We start from the raw sequence: 22,500 nt of genomic DNA, 5'->3' as shown, positions 1-22,500 counted from the left end.
GCTAGAGGGCTGCAATTAGGGATGTTTGATGATCGGAGGGTGGATGATCAACATACCAATTTGAAGCCCTCTAGCCTCAGCAGTTTTTAAGATCTGAGGGCGGACGATAGTGTTCTTTTACAGAGAGCTAAAAAGGAGCAGTCAAATTAGCGTAGGTTAAGAGACCATTTCTGTTGCTGGACAAAAATATGCGTCACAGAAACCCAGTTGCTGTGGTGAAGATCTGTGGGTCTCTCTCTCGTGGGCCTCTTTCAGGGCTTGTGTGACCAATGGCCCCGGACTGGCTTCATTGAACATTCTGCATGGAAAATATCATTACATTAAACTTAATTTTTTCTATATTTTGTATGATTTTATTCTCAAAGTATCTCAGTTTTTGGATATAAGGATTAAATCATATTTGTGCAAATTGAAATGTTAAGCTTTTCAGGCAGAACTTCTTTCATCTGAGCACTGACAAATAAGTAAATGCATATGTACTCTGAAAAGCACATTTCAGATGAAAACAATATTGCACTGAATGATCATATTCACTAAAACATATGTGGCATTAGAAGAAAAACCTGCTGTACTTACGTATCATATTCTTCCAAAAATTCTCGGTGGTGGGAAGTCCCTTCCAGACTTAGCATGAGCTTGCAGAACGAGAGTGAAAGACAAGAAGGGTTTTCTATTGCTTTGGAGGATGGCAACAACGACTCAGTATCATTTAAAATACTTGTCAGTTCGGCAGCACCCTCCAGTTTCAGTTCCTCTGCAATGCCTCGAAGCACAAAAGGAACAGACTGTACCTGTGGCACGTTAGGGTGATCTGTCAATTGTTCTAGCGTATAGTCTGACTTAGGAGAATAAAGAGGTGCTTCCCTTCGTCTACGACCTGCAGCTATAGGCAGAAGGGACATTGCTCCTAATAGCATGGCACCTTTGTAAAACATCTTTTTCAAGTCGCCACTACTCTTATCCTTCTTAAGTGCTTTAAAAAGATTGCCTTTAAGTTGATCCCTTTGTAGCTCTTGCATTTGTATCTGCAGCCTCAGTCGATTTAGATCTTGGAGTTGCTGGCGTTGCTGTCGGAGGCTTTGTTCATTTTGTAAAAACTGCCGTTCCAGCTCATCTCTCTGCAACTGTATTGCATCCCGTTGGTCTCTTAGAGGCTGCCTAGGAGCTTGTGGTGCATTTCCAATTGGGAATGGGCCATATGCAACTACTGCTCTTTGTTGTGGAGGTTTGCTTGGTTTATTTTTCTTAAAGAAAGGAAAGGAATTCTTATATGATGGTTTGGGAGGTGACTGAACAGGGAATAAAAATATATTAGCACCAGGAGCTGGTGGAGGAGGTGATGGTGGATTGGGATCCCTGGGAGGGTCGGCCATGGGTGCTCCGTATGTAGCAGGTGGAGGTGATGGAGGAAGTCTAGGAGGGGGTGTTGTTGGAGGTGGTCCATATGTTGGTGGAGGAGGAGCAGGAGGAAGTCTGGGAGGGGTAGCTGGAGGTGGGCCATAACCGTACATTGGGGTTGGTGGGTTTGAAGGTGGAGGAGTAGTTGGTGGAGGGCCATATGAAGTGGGTGGAGGAGCAGGAGGAAGCCTTGGTGGTGTTGGTGGAGGTCCATATACTAGTGGTGGAGGAGAAGGTGGAAACCTGGGAGGAGTAGTTGGGGGAGGGCCGTACCTATACATAGGAGTTGGTGGATCTGATGGAGGTGTCGTTGTTGGAGGTGGTCCGTAACCAGAACTGAGAGTGGGACTTTGAAAGGGAAGTTCCCTGCTAGGGATTGCGTCACCATTCAAAGATACATATGAAGATTCGTTGTCAATCGGGTTGCTTTGTGAAAATGGTTGACGATTACAAAAATCATCTGGCCCACATTCAGTAGGCCCATCACCAAGTGGCCTTATTCCTTCATTCTGAACGTTTTGGTTGAAAAGTTCATCTTTTGTACCGGAGATATGGTAGTGATAATGAAAGTAATGAACACCAGCACTGCTTCCATTTTGATAGTGATCAGAACTGCCTGGAATAGTGGCATCTGATGCAGAATTTGCATAAGAACCTATGTTACTTGGATTGTTCAGTGGTGTCCATTCAGATGAATCAGGAGCATCACTTGACTGCAGTGGAAGAGTCACAGAAGGAGGCAGGTATGATGGGTTAGGTTGGTTCACTTCGTCTGATGGTGGAAGATAGGTCCTTGGAGGTCGTTGAGTTGTAGTTGTTGATATAATTGGTGATAGGGATGGAGGCAAAGGATCAGCTTGTGCTGGTGGTACTGGGACAAGGAAAATTGTTGAAGTTTGGGGACCTTGCACTGAAGGGGTTGGGTCCGCAGAAGGAGGCAGATATGAGTTTGAAGGATTTTGTTGAGAGACTTCAGAGTGAACAGTTGAGTGTGTAAGTGGTAAACGGTAAGCAGTTGCAGGGATGATGGTAAGAGATTGTGCTGGAGGAGGACCTGGAGGATTTGCAGGAATAAGCGGTGGATTTCTATCAGGGGGGAGATAACTTGTTGTTGGAGGGCTTGGAGATGGTGGACTCGGAGGAGGAGCTGGAGGATTTGAAAGAGTAACTGATGGGTTTCTATCAGGGGGAAGATAACCAGTGATTGGAGGGCTTGGTGGTGGTGGACTTGGAGGAGGAGATGGAGGATTTGAAAGAATAATTGATGGGCTCCTATCAGGGGGAAGATAACCAGTGATTAGAGGGCTTGGTGGTGGTGGACTTGGAGGAGGAGCTGGAGGATTTGAAAGAGTAGGGGGAAGATAACCAGTGATTGGAGGGCTTGGTGGTGGTGGACTTGGAGGAGGAGCTGGAGGATTTGAAAAAGTAATTGATGGGTTCCTATTAGGGGGGAGATAACCAGTGACTGGAAGGCTTGGGGATGGTGGACTTGGAGGAGGAGCTGGAGGATTTGAAAGAGCAATTGATGGGTTCCTGTTAGGGGGGAAATAACCAGTGACTGGAAGGCTTGGGGATGGTGGACTTGGAGGAGGAGCTGGAGGATTTATGATGGGGCTTGGGGGATAACCAGTATTTATAGGGCTTGGGGATGGTGGAAATGGAGGAGGAGGAGCTGGAGGATTTGAAAGAGTTAATGGTGGGTTACTGCTGGGAAGGACATACCCAGTGTTTGGTGGGCTAAGAGATCCAGCATCTAGAGCAAGGGGAAGTAGGTTACCAGAATGTGAACGAGACTCTCTTACTATATCCATCAAAGAGTGAAGTGTATCTCGTTGCTTTGTGTTTAGATCATCAACAGAGTCAATACTCTCACTAAAAATCGACTTTGCTAACATTAACTCAAATTTCTTATCTTCTTTGGTGGCTTTGCCATCACTTTTACTAGGCTGATTAAAAGCTTTCACAATTTCCAGAGCTAGTTTTAGGTCTTCAAGACGACGCTTTCTTATTTCAGACAGGGTATCTTCATCCACTGATTCTTGTTTAAATGAGTAAGACTCCTTTTCTCCAGACGTTGAGTCAAAGAGTTTTACCAGTTCTGACAGATCATCTTGAGTGAACAGAGATTCTTTTTTACCATCCCCACTTATTCTTTCCTTCCATTATATTTTTCAGATGAACTCTGACTTACTAATTTTTCTAGAGCTGCTTGAAAGTCTCCCTGGATGCTATGTGGTAAAGTGCCTGACAAGTGATCAAACTTTGGCCTTGTACGAAGCGCTTCTGCCAGCTGTTGAGCTGAATGAGCCAAGAGTTTTAAAGTTTGTTTGGTAGAGACATCATCTAAGATTTCCTGCAACAGAAACAAAAATCAAATATTGTAAATGGTGATAGGGAATTTAAATTACCCATAAATATAGTTCTCCAGCAATTAAAGTTAAAAGACAGTAGAGTCAATGATAAATGGAGCTGAGTGAGTTTTATTATCTTGTCTTTGCAATTTTTCTTTATTTTCAGATTTCAGTTTAAAAACTATAACCTCACTGCAATATGTAATTCTCCTGAGAAGATATCAGTACACAGAAGACTGTATCAGTATTTTTTCTCGGATATAGTAGCACATTAAAATCTGATTTCATATCCAACAACACTGAGAAACCTTTAGTAGTATAAGCTTGAATTATCAACAGCTATTGGTAGCATAGGAATTCAAATAGTTCGTAATTTTCTATTAAGATTCTCTCTATTATTGTGGGTCATGTGTGATTAAAATTACACTAATAGCATTTAAAACATAAAGTCATAAAAAGAACTGCATGACTTGCCTCAGACGCTCCATGAAGTTGTGGAGCAAATCGGTGACTGCTGAAAGGGCTGGAAAACGAGTCGAACAGGTCATCGTGTGAAACATCATCCTCATCATCTGGGTACAAGGAAACCAGATCAAAGAGGCTTGTGTGATCGCTATACCCTGATTCAAAACTCCCACTGCTGAAAGGCACGAATGACAATCTCCTTTGTCTCACTTTATCGTCAGGGCGGTGGCTCCTGCATTTGGGAGTTCATCAAAAAGCGACCCTCCTTCCTTGTCAGCCTCTTTAACTGGAATAGATGAGGAAGCTGAAACTCTTCTTTCAGGCAAAACAACTTCACTTTCTAATTCGTCAAACAGTGAGGGTTCCTCCTTATTTCCTGTAGCACTGGTCGATGCTCCAGGTGAAGCTCCAGGTAAAGCTCCATTATGTGGTACTTCGTCAAAGAGTGACCCCTCTCCGCGCCTGGAAAAACTGGTTGATGTAGTGGCCGAGGCTATTTTAGGTCTGGAAGGCTCACTCGACTGCCTCGAGTATTCCAGAAGCAGCGAGCTCTCTGGGACATAATTCACTTTTTGGTTTCCATCATCGACCGGGGGCAATCCTTCATCCTCTAGCTCTTTCAGGCTGTGGGACACCTCGGATCCTCCGAAGAGAGATTCTCCTGATTCCTGAAAGGATCCGATGGATTCTGACTGAGGCGGGATTCTCTCGGCATCACGACTGTCGATGGTGAAGTCCACATCATCGAAAAGGGACGCCCCATTCACCAGGACGAAAGGAAAACACAGAATCACCAGCACTGAAAAGCAGAAAGAAGTCTGGTTATTTCTTTCTTTTGAGATGAGCTGCAGTAATGAAAGAACGCGGTATGAATAAAGCCGAGGGTGACGTACATATAGATCAAAACCTAGCTTCCATAAGACGGGCACAGGGATGGAGGCTAATGAAAATCTACGAATTGTTTTTGTTGTAAATGTGTCCACTTCTCTTTTACGTTCCGTTAAGGGCATTTTAATTAACATATTCTGTTCATGCCCTTCCAGATACCTTCTATATTTTAGGATCTTTAATTTAAGAATAGTATTCGTCAACATCGCCCTCATTTACTTGCTTACACTTGCGTATCTGCAAATATATACGCAAAATAATGTAAGCATGTAAACGTACCTTTACATGTACATAGTATGCACGTTATGTGTTGAACATATATTTACCACAACTAAGATTTGGTAAGTGATTAGATAAGGGCCTTTCCCAAACAAACGAAAAATACCGTTATGTCTTTTGGCGTTCAACTAGTCTCATTTGTATGTGTTCTTCGCAAGTGTAGGTTGTCACAATTTAAGTTTTACACCAGCTGCTTTTCCGCCTGTCTAATTCTATCGTAAAGGCATCTTTTCAACTTTTTATATACATCTGTGGCGTTGCTTCTCTCTCTCTCTCTCTCTCTCTCTCTCTCTCTCTCTCTCTCTCTCTCTCTCTCTCTCTCTCCAATCTTTTTCCAGAAAAGATTGCTTCTTCTTTACTTGTAAGTCTTCACAATCACTGATTGTTCATTTATCCATCTATCTATCTATCTATCTATTTATCTGTCTATCTATCTATCTATCTATGTATCTGGATAGACAGATACGTAGACGGATAGATAGACTGATAGATAGATAAATTTCAAAATGTTTATTAAATCCACTTGAGCCTCATCCTACAAGATACTTAGGTATGGAGGACTGAGGAGACTTGAGAGAGAGAGAGAGAGAGAGAGAGAGAGAGAGAGAGAGAGAGAGAGAGAGAGAGAGAGAGGTGGTGTTGATGCTTGTTTATTCCTCGAGATAAGTCCGCAGTTTAGCAACCTTTATGACATGGAAAATAAAGTGATTAGGGGGATATTGGTGCTTGAACAAGAAATGTGTGTACTCATGGAAGATTCCAGTTAATTAACATAAAAGACAAAAGTTTGAACATGGAGTTATTATTTCTTTTATTTCCACTTTGAGAACACTGTTTCTTGATAAGAATTCCAGTTATCTTCTTAATGAAGGTTAGTGGAATTCTTTGTCAAAATTGCATGGATTGAAACACTTCTCTGTTAGCAAACCGATATGGAACCTCGGGAGAAAAGTAAATTAGAAAGTTGAAAGAAAACTCTACTGTATTCCTCAAAGATCAATGAATAAATTTTGAATTTAGCAGGTACTGTTTTTATGTAAGATAGCCAGCAGTGAAATTTATAAGTTTGTTTATCTAATCATTAACATAAATTTTGATTGTTTATTTAGCATAATAAGTTTATTTCCGTCCATTTTAGCATAATAAGTTCATTTCCGTCCTGATATTGTAACGAAAATTCCGGTTCTTTACTAATAAATCACTAGCCTCGACGAAATTCCCAGAGGCTGAAACTGCCGCATGGGATTCGTTAATAACAATGGAAAATAAGACAACATTCGCCTTTTTCACTGAACTTTATAAACGCTAACTCACATGAAAGTGAAGAAAGGTGCGAATGATGAATGAACGTGAAAGAAATATGGCTAAAGCTGATGAACGGTTTACGTAGTGTATAAAGAGAAGAAAACCTGAAGAGGTGAGAAATATGAAGATAAGACGAAGTGGCAAAACTATTAGGTACAAGTGAAGATTTTTTTTTTTTTTTTTTTAGTTTTCGGAGAGAATGGAAGACGGCAAGTTGAGAGAAGCAGGAGACAGAAGCCCAGGAAGTGGTAGAATAGAACTGATAACCCTCGGTCTCCAAAATAAAGGTGAGGGGCGCAGTGTATGTATAAGGTTATAGAAGGCTGACTAAATTTCCTGATAAGCCCTCAATTTTGGCACATAGAGCGGCACATACTGTGGAAGAAATTTTCTTCACAGATGATTCAGTTTTATTTCGGACTTAAAAGTTGGATGTAGACAGTAATTATTGTCTTTATTTTCTTAGGAGCCACCCCAATAAAGTAAGATTATTATATACGGTAGTATAGTGGCTACAATCTTATCTTGAAAATTTGAAAAATATATGTTTTTTACATTTCCATGAACGTTAGAGAGATGGATTTAACATTTATCATTCTCAAAGAGGAAACATTTACTCGGAGAGCTTAACACTGAACGTTAGATAGATGGATTTTCAAAGAGGAAACATTTACCAGAGAGCATAACACTGAACGTTAGACAGATGGATTTAACCCCTTCTCTCTCTCTCTCTCTCTCTCTTATTTTCCAAGGAGTTCATTTAAAGCACGAGCGAAACAAGACAATGTATCCTGTGACGCATAAAATCCCACGAAGGCAAAAACAAAACGCTGTTACAAGCACAAGAAGAGAATTAACGAGGAAGATCGATTTTCCAAACGAACGCTTACCGTAATTCACACCTCAGACCCGACGCATCCCAAGCCCGCACAAACAAGCAACGGCAATATGCAAGGGTCCACTTAATTCCAGACATCCGGGAGGGAGGATATCTCTTCAAAAACACACACCAGAAGGGCGAGTCCCTATCATCTTCGGCAGACATATAATTAAGACGTAGCAATCTCTCTCTCTCTCTCTCTCTCTCTCGCGTGCGCGCGCGCGCCACCCCTTTCCCGCCTCTCACGACGGTAAGCAGAGGTGACATCAAAGGGTATGCCGACAGAGTGAGTCGTTATCTCTCCCTTCTTTCGGTCCTCCCTTTTCTTGTCTGTCCCTTCTCTATTTTCTTTCACATTTCGATACTTGAGTGATATTCTGCTTCATTCTTTCTCTTTTTTCTATTTTTTTAATGTTTGTGTGTGTATAGTGAAAGTTCCTTTTACTTTGATCGCGTTGTCATCTACTCTCTATTTTTAGCTTTTGCGACTTTGATATCATTAGCTTTCTTTTTCTGGTTAGCATCAAACTTCAGTCTGTCTGTAACTCATCATACAAGCACACTTCCCCCACCCCACCGCCCACAATAAAAAACCCACTGGGGTTAAAAGCATCATAATCACGTACATGTTAACAGCAACTTACCTAAAGTCTATAAACAAATGAACTTCGCATCAGATTCAGTTCAGTCATTTTCACCCCAAAGAAAATTCTGGCAGTAAAAAAAAAGAAGGAAAAAGATCCACGCATCGACTCTCGACCCCTCCCTCTTTCCGCAAATTTACATCTGATTGGGCGCTCATTCAGGCGTGCCTGACCAATGAGAGTGGCAAGCCGCACGCTGCCCTATTCGGAACAAGAACATACCCTCTTCACCATTTCTGGGTTAAATAAGTGTAAAGCAGTATCCTTTTTTCTGTTCGGGCCATCACACTCGGCGCATTTTTTCTTAGTGGTCGTAGGCAAATATCGGCCAGGACAAAAACTAGTTTCTATGGAAGCGAAACCTGTTTCGTTTGACTGGCTTCACTGTGAAAAGTGTAGACTCTTCAGGAACAAGAGGGTGAAACCATTAGTCGGTTCAGTTAATTGTGGTAATCTATAGTGACAAATCACCGGCTTTCCGAGTGACCTATCCGTGGAGATTACGCAGCGGATGACAAACAGAAATCAGGTTTCGCTGATGAATCAAAGGAGTTGCACTTGCAATTCGCCCAGTCCTGATCACTCGTCCTCTTTGGGTGATGATAAACAGTTTTATTGAGTAAGATAAAGTAAAATGTGATGATTAGGTATTTCAGAAAAAGGCAAGAGGAAAAAACACGTCTTTACTGATAGTATTACGTACTGCAAATTACCACTTTGCAAAGGCAAGTTTCTCTTTCGTAAATTGATTATGCCAAGCCTTTTGAAATCAAATTCGCGTAAAATCGAAAATCTGCTGTTGGACAAGGCTTTGTTTTATTTGATCTTATTTTACGAGAGAGAGAGAGAGAGAGAGAGAGAGAGAGAGAGAGAGAGAGAGAGAGAGAGAGAGAGAGAGAGTTCCAAGCATTCCTATTCCTTAATTAAAAATATTTCTATACGTGGATTGAAATGTCAAAACTTGTTCGGTTTAATGTCTTCCTGGCTGATCTTCTATCTCAGAATTCTTTAATCTTGGCAGTAATGTATAAGAATCTGCTTCTTGAACATTGTCCTGTTATTGTTCTGGAATTACACGAGAATCAACATATATCTGAAGCCCCTTTACCGTGTGAAAGTTTTAGAAAATCTCTGATTTTTATCTCCGACAACGAAAAAAATGTATAACAGAATACAGTGGAAAGTTCTAAAACTTTAATAAAAGCATAAGAAACAAAAATGGAATTTACCATAATTTATGTCTTTGAAAAATTTAAACTTTCGAATTATTTATTTTTGTAAAATTTTAGATTTTCACCTAATTTACAAATAAAATCTTACATTTCCTACATAATTTTTCCTGCCAAGTCAAGTTGATTCACATGGTTTGTGAAGAGAAGAGATATTCCTGGAGCAATAATAATAATAATAATAATAATAATAATAATAATAATAATAATAATAATAATAATAATAATAATAATAATAATAACATTTACTCCACCGAAATATAAAACTAGCGAAAGACCAAAATACATACGCCCTCAACTATTCGATGGGCAATTAATGTAATTTGCTGATTCAACATGTATCAAAGTCAGACGCTGAAAATCATAATATATGAAGTAAATTACCCAGAAACATGGTTCTCCTACCACATACGTCCATGTCTTGTCTTTTAATGGTATTTACGATGCAAATAAAGATTGCTAAAAAATAAAAAAAAATTGTAAAAATAAAATATTACAAAGAAACTCTCCCCCAGCCTGCTCGTCCCATTCTTAATGAGAGGACAATAACTCATTAATTGCATGCTTGCAAGAGATTGCTATATACAACAGAGTCAAGACAGTGTCCGCCCAGTCACAATAGAAGTGAAAGCGAGTGTTTCGGGAAAGAGCATAAAAAAAAAAGACAAAAAAATATTCATACATAGTAGAGGGATAAGGTCAGAGGTCGTTCGATAATCTTCAACTCGAAGGCACAGGGTAAAAGGGGTCACGGAAGATTACATCTTGCAGAGTTTATTTTTATTTTTATTTTTTTTTTTTACCAGTCGATGTTTATTTAACGTTATCTGGCTCTCGGATTGGCTGGGATGATCGTTTATCTGGAGTTTGATTATTTTCCTGGAAGTTTATGCAGTTTTCTAACTTTTTTTTGGGGCTGATTTTCTGGGATGATTTAATAAGCGAATAGCTTTATTATATATATATATATATATATATATATATATATATATATATATATATATATATATATATATATATATATATATATATATATATATATATATATATATATATATATATATATATATATATAGATATATATTATTATACTTATTGTATATATATATATATATATGAGTAGCCTATAAGATATATATATATATATATATATATATATATATATATATATATCATATATATATACGGTGTGTGTGTTTGTGTGTGGAGGAGATGAAGTTATTCTTTGTCTAAGAGTAAAGTCAGATGGAGTAGCCTGTAAGAAAAAAAAAAAAAAAAAAACTCTACTTAGAATGTCAGGGAAGGTATATGCTTGGATTCTGATTGAGAACGCGACAGAAGATCTGATAAGAGTCGAACAGTTTATGGTTATTCGTCGTATATAAAAAAAAAAACTTGACCAATGTAACTAAAGATAGGAGCGATGAGCGGGCGACTGTACAGTAGATTTAATGATGGAATGGAGTGTGAATGTGGCACTGATAATTTCGTTTTGTTTTGTTTTCTAAGGAACTGTCCCTGTTCCTGGATGTGACTTAATGTTAATAAGTGACTAGATCTATTATATATGTATATATATACTATATATATATATATATATATATATATATATATATTTATATATATATATATATATATATATATATATATATATATATATATATATATATATATAAGTATATATATATATATATACATGTATGTGTGTGTGTGTGTGTGTGTGTGTGTGTGTGTTCATGTGACATCCCAGTTTTCATGGTTAATATTTGTCTGGACACTCCTATTAAAGAGCCAGCCATTATACAACTTTTAATCATATTTAGATACTTTTCTGTGGTACTCGTAGTGACCCAGTCTTCCGCTGTTACTTACAATGCACAGTTCTTGCTCTCATAACCATAACTAAAACTAACGATGATATAAAACCTCTAATCCTGATTTATGATCGACTTACTTATTTGGAGCCTCTTAGCGCTGATTCTGGAATCTTTGAGTATTCATTTCTAAATTGGCTAAGGTTTTGTGCTCATTATTCTTGGCTGATACAAACGAAACTAATGGTACTGTATGAAGACGGCAGTACTTAATTACTGAAACTTTTCTTTTGAACTTTATGAATATTAGGAAAACGCATCGACACACACATAATATCTATCTATCTATTCTATCTATCTATATATATATATATATATATATATATATATATATATAGATAGATATATATACTGTATATATATATACATATACATATATATATATATATATATATATATATATATATATATATATATATACATATACACACACACACACACATATACAGTATATATACGTGTATGTGTATGGGTGGGTGTCTTTCATACGTATATATTACGCTGTTGGGTTCATTTGTAGACATTATTATTCATAATATGAATAGGTTTCATCTTATGAATAATAATGATAATGATAATAATACCATATTTAAGCGTATTAAAATAAATATTTGAATACATATACATATTTCTCTAACCAGTAACTCAACTGTTCATATACATCTGCGACTTCGTATGAATTTAAATAAATCTCTGTGGTTTATATGAATTAAAACAATACATTAGAAGGAGCTCGGCAAGAAACAAAAACTCCTCAAAAAGTAAACCTTCAGTTGACCTGAGTACGTGAAACGCCATCCAAGTGGTTAATTGTACTCGACAGAGGTCAGTGAACAACTTGAATTTTCATCGAGTATGGAGAGAAATCTTAGATAATCATGGGGCATCTCACTGGGATCTAAAACCATACAGAGAGAGAGAGAGAGAGAGAGAGAGAGAGAGAGAGAGAGAGAGAGAGAGAGAGAGAAATTACCTTGGGAATGACAGGAGAATAACGTATGCTACTACACTCGAATAAAATGGTACTCACCAAGACTAGAAAAATCAAAGTGCTTTTGGTAGATGGTAAGCTTCGTTGCTAAGCTCGAGGGCAGTAACCTTTCCTAGCTCCAGAATACCACTGTACTGTCGATCTAAAAGGTTGAATTAAGCTAGCTACCAGTCTACTTCTTTATACATTCCAGAACTGGCCAACCCGAACCACCACCTCGTACCAGTACTCAACCTTTCTTTTTTTATCAGTTAAAATTATGCTTAGGAAAGCCCATCATCCTGTACCCTAACCACCTATTAGAGACAAAGCTTCGATAAACAGGGAACGCTTTAATAAGATGTTATTATTCTCTCTCTCTCTCTCTCTCTCTCTCTCTCTCTCTCTCTCTCTCTCTCTCTCTCGTATTGTTGTAAATTTGCTTCCACAGCATAGTGGCTTGGAAATCATGAGTATTACTCGTCAAATTCTCAATTACCTATTTTTTACTCAGGACAACGATAGGATAATATTTCTTAGGATTTGACTTTTATTTAAACGCATAGTCATCCATTGCAATAAAATTCGATTATGTAATTGCATTTGGGCATTAGGACCGCATACGTTGTGTTAACTGTCATTTGTTTTGGGACTGCTGAGAATTCGCTAAAAAGACAACTGTTGGTTGAATATAATATAGAAGGTAAAATAAACAGACCAAATTAATTTTATACAACGCATTCTCAAAAACGTCTGGTATGAGTACCCTTATACGTGTCTCCCACACAAGTGCTTCAGTGCATACGTCTCTTTCCTGATTGGTTATTCTGCTTTAAAACCCGGGAAGGAACAAACACAAGCAGGATGAGGAACAAATGGCAGTACACACTCGCATGGTTATGAGAACATTTTTGTGCGGCCGTACTGTGCAACAATGAGGCTGCTAAAGTTGCTGCACAGGGCACCTCCCTTGATTCAGCAGCTCAGGAGGAAAAGGCAATAAATGTTGCTTTGATATACTCATAAAACCTTCTCCATGGAAGGTTTTTTTTTGTGTGTGTTTTGCTCTTGAGAACGGAGAAATAAAGCTACATGCATTTCAAGTACTTGAATCTTCGTACTCTGGTTTTTATTACAAGTGTTTTTTTTTATTTACATTTAATTCTCTTTGGTATATGTGACGTACGCATAGAAGAGGTGGTGATGAAATAGAAAAATAGTAGATAATACGATGCATCCATTAGGAATAAAAAAACTTGATTCGAATTTTGTCATGTGGCTTTCCATAACTTGCTTGAATTCAAAAGCAAAAATAGTCCTGCCTTCAGTTGCTTTTTCGTATCTTTGTGTTCAGATTCATAATAGGTATATTAAAATCTTACAGCATTCTTTTGTGAACGCATAAGTGTATAAATTTGTAGGTTATATGTATTTTGGATCAATTAATGTTACACTTGTACTTATATATACAAACACATATACGTAGTCAAACTGACACACACAAACTCACAAACAAATACACACTCACATGAGCACACATACACACACAGATATATATATATATATATATATATATATATATATATATATATATATATATATATATATATAAATAGATAGATAGATAGATATATATATATATATATATATATATATATATATATATATATATATACATACATACATACATATGTACATATATATATATGTATGTATGTATATATATGTGTGTGTATAAGTCTGTAAAGACATGTATATAATAAAACCAATTCAACTTCAGAATGCAACATGAAAACAACATGAGAAGCATAATATAACGGTGTGAACGAGGTGGAAAGCAAAACCAGCATTTTATTCAAATAAGATAAAATCTGCATGAAAAAAAAAATCGCATCTTAAATTACTCATGATTAAGAAGCCGAGCCTAATCTCATAGCTGCTGTGGTATGACGTCACTGGCTGTTCAAACGAGAGGTTCAACAGGAACGACCATTCGACATCGAAGACTCCGAGGTTTGCCTCGGAACATGTTGCGCTGATGACATATCAGTAATTGGTATGTCAGAGAACGTTTTCCCTTTCCAAGCAGCCATGATTTAGCTTTCAACTGTAAACTTTAAGATGGAGGGCTATGATGCACTATCTCTCTTGTGCAGGAAATCTTTTATTTTATTCGGTACCATTTGATTCATGTATATGTATATATGTATATATATATATATATATATATATATATATATATATATATATATGTGTGTGTGTGTGTGTGTGTATATATATGCATATGTGTGTATATGTGTGTACAAAATACTGTTATATGAAATGTTAATGGAGAATATGTATGTACATACTTATATGCTATTATTATTATTATTATTATTATTATTATTATTATTATTATTATTATTACAAATATTATTATTCAGAAGATGATTACCCTACTTATTATTATTATTATTATTATTATTATTATTATTAACAAGCAGAAGAGGATTCATGGTGGGGGACGGGGCATTGACTTGAAATTCAAGCTTCCCAAGAAGATGGTGCTCATTAGAAAGAAGTAACACTAGGTAATGAGAAATCTGAAAAATATATGTATATAATATATATAAACACATACATGTATATGTATATAATATATATACACATATATGCATATGTATATATATATATATATATATATATATATATATATATATATATATATATATATATATATATGTACAGTTTATATAGAGAGTTAGAGAGAGAGAGAGTAAACATTTCCTCACGCTACAATCATCTAGGAGTTACGTTCAAAAGTTGTTGTTGACTCTTTATAGAGATAAGTTCTATGCCATAAATATCAGCATGCCGTCAGTGTTAATCTTTCGCTAACATCTTTAGTGTAGTGTTACGAACTACGTGAAACTTCGGCTTAAGACTTTGTTCCGGAGACAAATTTTTTATTGATTTCTAAGTCACGACTGTATTGTATCCTTAGCATTTTTTCTTGGATAAAATTTAATATATTACGGAATGAATAGTCTAGTCATGAACCAAAAAAGTTTTTAAGCTGTGTATCAAAAGGAAGCCTGAATTTAGATTCATAAGTATTTAAAATGCATAACTTCCATTGCCTTATGACCATTTGGAAAGAACTGCTTTCGCATTTATGAGAAGTCTGTTCCCAAAATTTTTTGTTATACATTTCATTGATAAAACCACGCAAATATTTCGATATGTTATTTCTAAAGATTAAAAGAGGTATAGAAACGAATATGACTCGCTGATTCTGAAACCGGTTAGGGATTCGTATGTAAATTTTTTTTTAGATTAGGGGATATTACGTAATATGAGGATTAAGTATACAAATGATACTTCACTAATGATCTGAGTTAGGTGCCTATTTTACTCTAGTAAATAGACGATCTAAAAATGAATGAAATTATGTAATTGCACCTTCAAAGAAAAGTCAGGCAAATGATAAAAACTTTTGCCTAAAAAAAAACGAGATATGATCGGTAAACCTCTTTTTATAAAAGAAGACTTCCCACGCAGGAGTCAATTTAAAACTGGATTTTGGAGTCATTCTCTTCTCTTGGAGTTTTGTCAGGAATTCTGCTAAACATCAGGATTCTCCTTTTATTTTTAACTAAGAACAAAAGAAAGAATATCGAAGATAAAATGAATTTTAACTGCAAGGTAATCGAGACACTTTCAAGATCCTTTTCTGTTCGTTTAGAAATTTCTACACTTTTGAAGAAGAAGAAGTAGAAGAAGAAGAAGAAGAAGTAGAAGAAGAAGGAGAAGAAGAAGAAGAAGAAGAAAAGAAGAAGAAGAAGAAGAAGGAAGAATTTCCAGCCAAGCCGAGTTATTCCCCACTGGATATATCGACCTACATCAGAGCTCGATAACAAACGAAAGCATTAGTATGCTATTACAACCTCCCACGTCATTATCATATGAAGAGCCTAACTGCCAACAGCATCCAGTCATATCTTACTAACGACTGTGAAGTACCAATAATAAAACGGAATTTATAAGTGAAACAAAGCAGCAGAGATATTCGTAATTATCAAGAAACATCTCGGCGCTTTCATTCTCCAGATGTTATTGGTCATTAAAATCATGAACTCGAATACCCTGGCCATGAGCAGGGCTTATCCCATCTCTACCATCTGCTTTAGATACTAAGATAATGGCGCGGCCGTTGCACGACTTCAAGCAACGAAATTACATTAACACATATCAAATTAAAGGCGAAGAACGCATCTGGCGGTAAATATCTGCATAGCTCATAAAACACAGAGACATTCTTATCTTCCATGCACCGGTTTTGCTTATTTACATTCATTTAAAATTGAAATGATATGCTGTCGAATTCATGGGAGTTCCCAGCGGCTTGCCTTGCATGACGTCATGGAAAAATAAGGCTATGGCTCTCGGGTGAAAGTGCAGTCCGCTTCATGTGTAGATGTATGCATTTTAGCAGTAAGGGTGAATCATTTCAGTAGTTGTGTATCTTTCAAATGGCAGTTTCGAATTAGACGTCCTTATTCCCTTTTCTCTATTAGCGAATAGTATGGAAGAGTGGAAAAGGAAAGGAACAAAACTTGATTAAATCCTGTAAATGACATATTTATCTGTTTTAGTCAAACATATTCTTAATTTGTCACATAGGTGTGTTCTTATCATCTACAGACATTACAGAACAGGGTCAAGAGAAGGCAGAGAAAAGACGGATCTAAATAATCCATAATACTAAAGCATGGTGTTTGATGATGGGAAAGTCATATTTGGCGATGAATTAATCGGAGTTTTCCCGAGAAGGGCTTGGCGTGGATCAGATTCCAAAATTAAAATACTGGAAGGAAAAGTACAAAGAATAAGTGGTAAGACGCATGTTTGCGAGCTTTAGACCAGAGCAGATGGACGAATAGAGTAATTATCATGGACTTCGTTCAGACAAAGGTGACTGGGAATCAAAGAGAGCAAACGTATGAAGGAAGGAATTAATGAGGAAAGCCTGTACCTTTGAACACTGATGAGGAGAGGAAAAAGAATGGGTGGAAAACAAAAGCCTGAAAAGTTCCTTTCAGAAATAAAGAAAGAAGGAAGAAGAGGATGCACTGCTAACAAAAATTAGAAGAAAATCGCTAAAACAACGCTTGGAATGAGCCTGGGGAGGAGAGGGGTTATGAATCAGATTTTTTTTTTTTTTTATAAAATTTGTCTCTGCTAAATCTGTTGATTTCCCCAGATATATCAAGAGAGATGATAAAATGTTCTTTAAGGAAACACAATTAGGAATATCACATAACCGATAATCAAGAGATCTTGTCTTGTTGAAATAATGTTGGGAATGCAAGAGAGTTATGCCCAAGTCCCTTGAAGATACTTCTGAAACTGAAATCCTCTAAGACTAATTTATACTCGGGTAACTTAGTAGTTTCTTTTCTGGTCAAATTAAGTTCGAATGAAAAGCAGTGTTAGATCCAAGTCCTGTTGAAGGAGTTCTTGCCCTAAAATGTACTTTATCCAGAGAAAGCTAGTGAAAGCAATTTGATTTTCAGCAGGGTATATTATGGAAATGTTCAAATGACAAGAAATTCACAAAACAAAAAGAGTTAACTGACTTTGCTAACAGTTAGCAGACTTGATTTTATCATCAGTTAAGCTACGTGTAGGCTACAAATCTCAGTATCATTACAGAAAACACCATTATCTAAATGCGATTTAAACGCGACTGAAGTATCCTGAAAATGTTAATATCTTTACCTAAAATGAATTAAATTAAAGTAAATCATGAAATTCATAGCATCAAACCTTCACATAAGAAATTCAACTTTATCTCTGCCCCAGGGCTCTATCAAAATACCGCTGCTGTTTTCACTCGCGAAGCAACCTCCAGCCACTTCTTTCTAAACAAGAATATCCAGAAAACTACGATAATTTTCATCCCCGCCTTGGCTCGCTCCGACGGATAACATCGCCCCAGCCACGACGTCCTGACAGATGAATACCTCAGAGGTGCCATCCAGGTGTAAAGAAAATTAATCCCCCAGGTGCGATTAACACAGATTTCCTGAACTATTTACCAAAAAAAGTCCCTCTCGTTACAGACCACATTGCGGTAAAACCAGTTCACTGTTGTGGGTAGTGTGAAGATTCTGCGGACTGCACGAAAAAAAGAAAGCTTTAATATTAACCACCTTACTCCCCCCACCCCCCACCTCCCATCTCCCAAAAAGATGAAAGCTTATCCGGGGGTGTAATTCTTCATTACTGTAGTATGAGCGGCAATTTGGAAGCCATGGTACTATGTTTCCAGGTACCTTGGTTTGAGGGCTTAATTAATTTGAATAACAGGTAAAAACACATATGTGATCTCCATCATTTCAAGATGTCTAAAGGTTTTATTTAGAGATCGGTTGTTAAATGTAAAGCACGTCAGGTTTAAAAACTAAATAATAATACTGACAGAGAGAAAATGAGGCTTACCGTGTAGATTTTTTGAAGTCTATTACAGTAACGTTGTAGAACATTTTAACTTTTGGGGCTACTGTCTACTTCGTTAGATTGCTCTTTTCATAATAATAATAATAATAATAATAATAATAATAATAATAATAATAATAATAATAATAATAATAATAATAATAAAATAAATGTCCAAAGAACAATAGATGGCAATAACATCTTACCCAGGAAATGCAATATGAAAGACGAGACCATAAACCGTATAGCAAGCGAATGTCTGGCGCTTGCACCGGAACCAGTACAAAAAGAGGCATGATTCAGTAGCAAAAGCCCTCCACTGGAGCCTGAGCAAGAAACACCAACTAGCTTGCAGTAATAAGTGGTACGAACACCAACCTGAGGGAGTGATAGAAAACTATCCGGCAAAGATCCTCTGGGACTATGGTATCAAAACAGACGTGACGTTGATTGACAAAATCAAGAGGAAAGCATCATTCATTGATGTCGCAATACCATTGGACACCACAGTAGAGTAGAACGAAAGAGAAAAAACTGATAGGTATCAAGACCTGAAAATCGAAATAAGAAGGATATGGGATATGCCAGAGGAAATTGTACCCATACTTCACAGGAACACTAGGCACGACCCCAAGATCCCTGAAAAGGAACCTGGAAAAACTAGATGCCGAAGTAGCTCCAGGACTCATGCAGAAGAGCGTGCTATTAGAAACAGCGTACATGTTGAGAAAAGTGATGGACTCCTAAGGGGGCAGGATGCAACCCGGAACCCCGCACTATAAAAACCACCGAGTAGAATAGGATGACTGAGAAAAAAAAAAAAATAATAATATAGTAGTTACAAAGAGAACACTGCAACGCAACAGAAATTTCCAGTCCCTAAGAGTTGTTAACCCAGCAGGAAATTTATTCCTTATTTTCGTATGGAACTTACATCACACCTCTTGTGAGGTCATAATCAAACTCTAAATGCAAAGTCAGGGAAATATCGTTGGCATATCCAAAATAACCAGAATGGAACTATCTCCGGTCCAAAGCCGGTTTTCCTTGACATTTCTGTGAGACCATGGCTGGTTTTGCTTCTAAAACCGTATACATGTCTAGGTACAAAGAGATTACTGGTCATATTTGCTTGTTTTATACATTGCATTAGTCCCAATAACCATCGGACTTCCCTTTTTCTTGACTTTTGATATGTTTTCTATTGAGAGCCACTGACCCTGAAAGGAGATGATTGAAGGGAATTGATAATAGCTTTTCCCCGTGAGGTTTGAAATCCCTCTTGATTTCAAGTCTCATACATACTAGGATTTAAGTGGCTTATTTAGCTCGTGTCTGGTCGTACTAGACAATAAGTTAAGAAAATAAGTAAAACGTCTAGATTTAAAAAACTATTTGATTCACTGAAGTCATTGCTATGTTCCCCTTCAAGATTAACTTTTCCAGGAAAATTTTCATGTAACCTTGTCACAAGTTTTCCTTCGTGCTACCATTATATTAAACAACTTCCATCGTCAAATGTAACTTTATTTTTACATTAGAATCTTTGACTAATTTCTATGAATATCCCCAAAATCGTTCTCATAACATCCGACAATATACTTCTCATTTGCGCTAAGCTAAGAATACATATTTACAAATCCAGGCCATTAATACAATATAATATAATTGGCCCATGTCCTTGAACAACATACTTGAAAACTTTGAGGAGAATCCGTGCCTTAGTAGGATTCTTCCTAAGTGCCAAATGACTGGGTTTTGTACATAGACAACCTCCCATTACCTTTTCATGATAATCCTCTGGGAAGTTTTGGCTGAAAGCTTCGGCGAACGGAGTGACTAATAGCAGCGGCGATTAACTTTACTGATAACCGGGGTATCCTGAAGTGTCGAACGAGGGTTATGCCAATAAATGTAATAATCAAAATCGTAAGAAATTTTACCCCCGGCAAAGATAAAGGTGCAAAACGTTAGACGCTGAAGTTGTCAAGATTGTAGATACATTCACACACGCGTACACATGTACACACTCACACGCACACACATACATACATAATTATACATATATATATATATATACATATATATATATATATATATATATATATATATATATATATATATATATATACATATATGAATGTATGTATGTATAATTTATATATCCTTAGGTCTAGTAACAAAACTGTCTCTTATTACTTTTATTAAGTAAGTTATGTTTTTGGCGAAGCTCGATGGGTTGGTCTCTTTATGTGGAAAGTAATGATCTGAAGAGTATGCTAATCTTATAAAAAAGAAATAATCATATCAAATAAACAGATCTTGATGTAGGTCTGAGTCTCTGGACAAAGTATTTCTTATCACTTAATCTACCGTATATTAACAAAACAACAGCTTCCTATTGTTTGTGAAAGAAAATCTAAGATATACAAAATATTTTGTTATATTTGCTAATCTTACTCTTGTATATAGTTTATAGTGAATTAAGCAACAGGAGAATTAGACCTTTGTTTTTATGATGCAGCATATTTGGTTACCGGTACTATTGGCCTTCTCACACTGAGCCACATGGATAGATTCGCATAAGGATAGCCCAAAGGATGTGAATTTGAAGGGAATGAATATTAGAGTAAGGATTATCTTAAATAAGCAGACAGCTAGGTCAGACGAGGCCACAGAGAAACGGTGAAAAACAAAAGACAGACAAAAATGAAACTGGGGTCTCAGATGATTCTGTTTGTTGTATCATATTTACTTTCAGGAATTTAAATCCTTTTTTATAACATGGATTTATAATATTAGGCATGAAGATGACCATCATTTTGAAAGTAATAAAAAGACTGTTAAGTACATAAGTGTTGCCATTCTGGTGAAACGCTCAAACAGGAATTCCGTTTTCCCACTACAACAACGAATGTAGCATATTAAAGAGCACTTTGGAACACTTCACTGCCATTTAAGGGTTCCGGTGAAACTTCGAGGTGGGCCACTGAATACAGAGATCCCGCTCGAAAACAATGGAATGATTTCTCAATCTAAGTTGCTAAAAGAGCGCAAAGACAGTCAAGTGACAGCGACAGACTGACAGGCGAGCAAGGCACAAAACAGATGGATGAACAACGCAACAAGCCTTCTTACTGTCTTTAAAGGTTACGAAGACGGATCAGTGACAGAAAGACAGACAAGCCTTCACGAGTAATAAAGATCCGCTCGACAGAGCAATCTTTCTTAGTTATTATGTCAAAACTCCGTATGTGAAGGGTCTCTCCTTCCGTGTCGCGATGGAGATTGCACAGGCATGGAACAGCAAACTCAAATTGAGGTCATGAAATGATGTCGAAAATGTAGGACTTTAAAGTCTCCCGGCTTTTCAGGATGAGAATTCTCAAGTATATCTCAGAATTATTAACAGCTAGATGAGTAACTGAATTATATATATATATATATATATATATATATATATATATATATATATATATATATATATATATATATATATATATACTATATATATATTAAATATATATATATATATAATATATATATATATATATATATATATATATATATACATACATATATATATATATATGTATATATATATATATATATATATATATATATACATACATATATATATATATATATATATATATATATATATATATATATATATTTATATATATATATATATTTTTGGTCTGGGTGGTTTTTATAGTGTGGGGTTCCGGGTT

The 22,500-nt window shown here is 36.5% G+C and overlaps 2 protein-coding genes across 2 annotated transcripts in view; both read right to left on the bottom strand.

The window, feature by feature from the left end:
• Positions 1-4,297, bottom strand: part of LOC136833850 (uncharacterized) — a 5,943-nt gene extending 1,646 nt beyond the window's left edge. The window contains exons 1-4 of the mRNA XM_067096152.1: positions 4,220-4,297; positions 3,590-3,751; positions 577-3,458; positions 1-298 (exon numbers count right to left, since the gene is read on the bottom strand). The exon at positions 1-298 is cut by the window's left edge and continues 1,646 nt beyond it. Coding sequence (XP_066952253.1) covers positions 157-298; positions 577-3,458; positions 3,590-3,751; positions 4,220-4,297 — 3,264 coding nt within the window. The 3' untranslated portion in view covers positions 1-156. The remainder of the gene's footprint in view (positions 299-576; positions 3,459-3,589; positions 3,752-4,219) is intronic.
• The window catches only part of LOC136833672 (uncharacterized), a 23,981-nt gene continuing 4,502 nt past the window's right edge, over positions 3,022-22,500 (bottom strand). The window contains exons 2-3 of the mRNA XM_067095842.1: positions 4,224-5,013; positions 3,022-3,751 (exon numbers count right to left, since the gene is read on the bottom strand). Coding sequence (XP_066951943.1) covers positions 4,421-5,013 — 593 coding nt within the window. The 3' untranslated portion in view covers positions 3,022-3,751; positions 4,224-4,420. The remainder of the gene's footprint in view (positions 3,752-4,223; positions 5,014-22,500) is intronic.

This window comes from Macrobrachium rosenbergii, chromosome 52 (assembly GCF_040412425.1).
Source record: "Macrobrachium rosenbergii isolate ZJJX-2024 chromosome 52, ASM4041242v1, whole genome shotgun sequence".
NCBI lineage: Eukaryota > Metazoa > Arthropoda > Malacostraca > Decapoda > Palaemonidae > Macrobrachium > Macrobrachium rosenbergii.
The sequence above is the reverse complement of the archived record's forward strand: the minus strand, read 5'-3'. Positions and strand labels throughout refer to the sequence as shown.